Raw genomic sequence first — 4,056 nt, forward strand, 5'->3', positions numbered from 1 at the left:
TAGAAGGGTCGAGGAAGGGGAGGGAGGAATCTGGGACTGTCCAGGTGAATTTGAGGTCGGGGTGGAAGGTGTTGGTGAAGTGGATGAACTGTTCAACCTCCTCGTGGGAGCACGAGGCGGCGCCGATACAGTCATCGATGTAGCGGAGGAAAAGGTGGGGTGTGGGGCCAGTGTAGTTGCGGAAGATGGATTGTTCCAGCAACACATTTCCATCTCTGATCTCCAGCATCTGCAGACCTCACTTTCTCCTCAAAGACAAGGGAAGCAGGTATGTGGGAACACCAGCCCCTGCAATTTGGAATCACTTCAGCACTGATTTCTCATATAACACTCTTCATTTCTAGAAGAAATTGTCACATTCCTATCATGCCCGGCATTTATTGCCCGTCCCTAATTACCCCAGAGAAGATGATGGTGAACTGCCTTCTGTGTAGATGGATACACACCAACAATGCTATTCACGAAGGAATTCCAGGATAATGACATTGTTGGTGTGTCTACATCTACACAGAAGGAATGCTTATACCTTTCCAAGTCAGGATGGTAAGTGGCTTAGAGGGGAACTTGGAGTTGGTGGTTTTCCCATGTACCTGCTGCCCTTGTCCTTCTGGATGGTAGATGTGGAGCTAGTTTAGTGTTGTTGGAGCTGCACCCATCCAGCCAAGTGGGGAGTATTCCATCACACTCCTGACTTGTGCCTCATGGACAGTACGAGCACTGGAAGCCAGAAGGTGATTACTTTCCACAGAATTCGCTGCCCCTTGGGCTGCTCTTACAGTAAGAGTATTTATATCCAGTTTCTAATCTTTCTGTTCTTGTTGCTATTTGGAACAATACTCCTTGACTACTCACCAATCAAAGGAAAGATGAGAATGAGACAATACTCACAATTGATCCCGGAACACCAGGTGGTCCGATCAGCCCTTGATCTCCCTAGTAACAGAAACATTCAATCATAACTGAGATTCTGGCTGGATTACAACGCTATCTCAATCATAAAGGTAAGAATCAGGGTTTTTCCAAACTCTTCCATGAAGCATAGACAAGGTCAGAATTTATTTCCCATGAACTGATTGACTTGCTGGGTCATTTCAGAGGGCAGTTAAGAGTCAACCACATTGCTGAGGGTCTGGAGTCACATGTAGGCCAGACCAGGTAAGGACGGCAGATTTCCTCCCCTAAACGAAATGAGTGGACTGGATGAATTTATAAATTAATCAACCACTAACGTGACTAGTTTTCAATTCTGTCTTGGGGAGGCACTGGTAATGTCACTGGGACTAGTAATCCAGAACCCCAGATTAATGTTCCAGGGATCGGGTTCAAATCCTTCCAATGAAATTTATTTTCATTGTAATCCCAGAATAGATGGATAGTTTAACGGTAACCGTCTGATTGTCATTAAAGGTCATCACCAATGCCCTTAAAGGAAGGAAATTGCTGATTCTTATCCAGTCTGGCCTCTAGAAATGTGGTTGACTCTTAACTGCTCTCCGTATAGTTAAGGATGGGCAATAAATGCTGGCCTGGCCAGCGGTACCACATCCTGCGAATGAATAAAAACAATTATTAGCTGGTTCTTTGGGATTTTGAAACCCCCTATCTCAAGGGTGTGTTGAACTGATTCTCTATAACAGTCAAAAAGTATGGTGGTTGAAAAGCACTGCCGGTCAGGCAGCACCTGAGGAGCAGGAGAGTTGACGTTTCGGGCGTCAGCCCTTCATGAGGAATGTTAGAGCTTATTCTTGAATCTTCGATTCTCCAGCTCCTCGGATGCGGCCTGACCTGCTGTGTTTTTCCAGCGCCACGCTTTTTGACTCTGATCTCCAGCATCTGCAGTCCTCATTTTGTCTATAATAGACTGGGTCTCTGTACGACCACCTCTCCTCTGTGCATTAGTGAATACTGCTGGAGTTGTGGCTCAATAAAGGGAACCGCGATTCAGAAACAGATGGTTCCCTGAGACACTTTGGAGGTGGTTAAATAAAACGCAGCATGACTCAGACTGTTAACGGTTCACCCTGTCGGTTTGTGCCTTCACTCACTGCCTGGATCTGTTCCCATACTCACTGACACTCATCAGTTGAAAATGAAGCAACGATACACGCTTGAAGGTGCACATATTCTGAATTTAACTTCTCAGTAGCGAAACACGGAGACTGAGTCCACAATGCGCAGTTTCCCCTGCCATCAGATAGAGAGTAGGAAAGTGGAAAAGCTCATTAAAAACAGATGGAGAGAGAAGGGCAAAAGAAACAGGAAGTAATGGGATGATGGAAAGCAAAAGGGGTAACGTAGAACAACAGAAAGGAAACATAAAGGGAATAAGAGAGTGAAAGAAAGGAGAAAAAGAAAGAGAGTGATTTTGTTTCCTCTTATTTGCTCACAGGACTTCAGTTTTGCTTGCAAGCTCAGCATTTACTGCACATCCCGAAGTGAGCCTCGAACTGAACAGCTATCAAGGCCATTTCAGAGAGTAGTTAGTACCAACTGCATGATGTGGGGATGGAGTCACACGCAGGATAGACTAGATAAGGACAGCAGAATTCCTTCATTTAAGGGCATTAGTGAACCAGATTGGATTTTACAACAATCAATAACAGTTGTCACAGCCATCATTGTTAAGACTGGCTCAATATTCCACATTTATTCACTGGATTTAAATCCCATCGGCTGCTATGGTTGGATCTGAACCCCTATTCACAAAACATTAGCCTTGGCCTCTGGACAGTTGGTTCAGTACAAATACAATCCCATCATCCCTTCAATGTTTTTCATTACCTTTGGATATGCTTAGACTCTTAAATTAGGAAATGCACACATGACCAGGCAAGATGTAAACTCTCTTAAAATTCTGAAAGAATCAATCAGGTGTTGATAGCATTAAATAATGGACCAAAAGTCCAACATCAGACACAATAAGGAATCACAGCTTGGAGTAGATTATTCAGATGAGGAGAAGCTTCATCTCTGAGACGGTGGTTACGCTGTGGAAATCTCTTTCCCTGCAGAGACTGGTGGAGGCTAGCTCATCTAATATATTCAATGGTGAATCAGACCAATTCTGAATTAACAAGGAACTCAGTAGTTTTGGGGTTGTGTGCTGTACATGTGTCGGGAGGGAACAGGAAAAGTGGAACTGAGACCACAAATTGGAGCAGCCATGATCTTATTGAATGGCGGAGTAGATTCGAGAGGCTGAATGGCCACCTCCTGTTCCTCATCAGAAACGTATAAAATAGCAGAAAGGAGGCCATTCAGCCCTCTGAGCCTGCTTCCTCATTCAATATGATCACAGCTGATCATCAATACCCTCTTCCTGTTCTCTCCCCATAACCTTTGACCCCTTTAACCCTATCGAATTGTTTCTAACTCATTCTTGAAAATATTCAATGTTTCGGCCTCAACTGCTTTCTGCGGCAGGGAACTCCAAAGGCTGGATTAGTGGTGCTGGAAGAGCACAGCAGTTCAGGCAGCATCCAAGGAGCAGCGAAATCGACGTTTCGGGCAAAAGCCCTTCATCAGGAATCATGAAGGGCTTTTGCCCGAAATGTTGATTTCGCTGCTCCTCGGATGCTGCCTGAACTGCTGTGCTCTTCCAGCACCACTAATCCAGAATCTGGTTTCCAGCATCTGCAGTCATTGTTTTTACCCCGTGTTTAACTCCAAAGGCTGCCCACTCTCTGGGTGAAGATACATCTGTTCATTTTGGACCGTATCCTCAGAGTGTAAACACCACCCCCCATCCAGTTTAGGGCTTCCTGGTCATCAGGAACATCCTTCCTGTGCTTAACTTGTCTAGACCTCTCTGAATTTTATAGGTTTCCATGAGATCCCATCAAATCATCTCAGAGGCAGCATTGCCCCCAGCTGGTAATAGTCCAACAGGTTTATTTAAAATTACAAGCTTTCAGAGCATGTAGGAGTTTAAATGTTGGACTATAATCAGGTGTGGTATGACTTCTGACTTTGCAGAAGTGGGTACTGCAAACGTTGGAGATTAGAGTCAAGATTAGAGTGGTGCTGGAAAAGCACAGCAGGTCAGGCAGCATCCGA

At 44.8% G+C, this 4,056-nt stretch overlaps 1 protein-coding gene across 1 annotated transcript in view; it reads right to left on the reverse strand.

Annotated features, from left to right (window-relative positions):
* The window catches only part of LOC122559237 (collagen alpha-1(VII) chain-like), a 262,907-nt gene that overhangs the window by 179,164 nt on the left and 79,687 nt on the right, over positions 1 to 4,056 (reverse strand). The window contains exon 34 of the mRNA XM_043708618.1: positions 889 to 933. Within this exon, the coding sequence (XP_043564553.1) occupies positions 889 to 933 (45 nt within the window). The remainder of the gene's footprint in view (positions 1 to 888; positions 934 to 4,056) is intronic.

Source organism: Chiloscyllium plagiosum, chromosome 18 (genome assembly GCF_004010195.1).
Source record: "Chiloscyllium plagiosum isolate BGI_BamShark_2017 chromosome 18, ASM401019v2, whole genome shotgun sequence".
NCBI lineage: Eukaryota > Metazoa > Chordata > Chondrichthyes > Orectolobiformes > Hemiscylliidae > Chiloscyllium > Chiloscyllium plagiosum.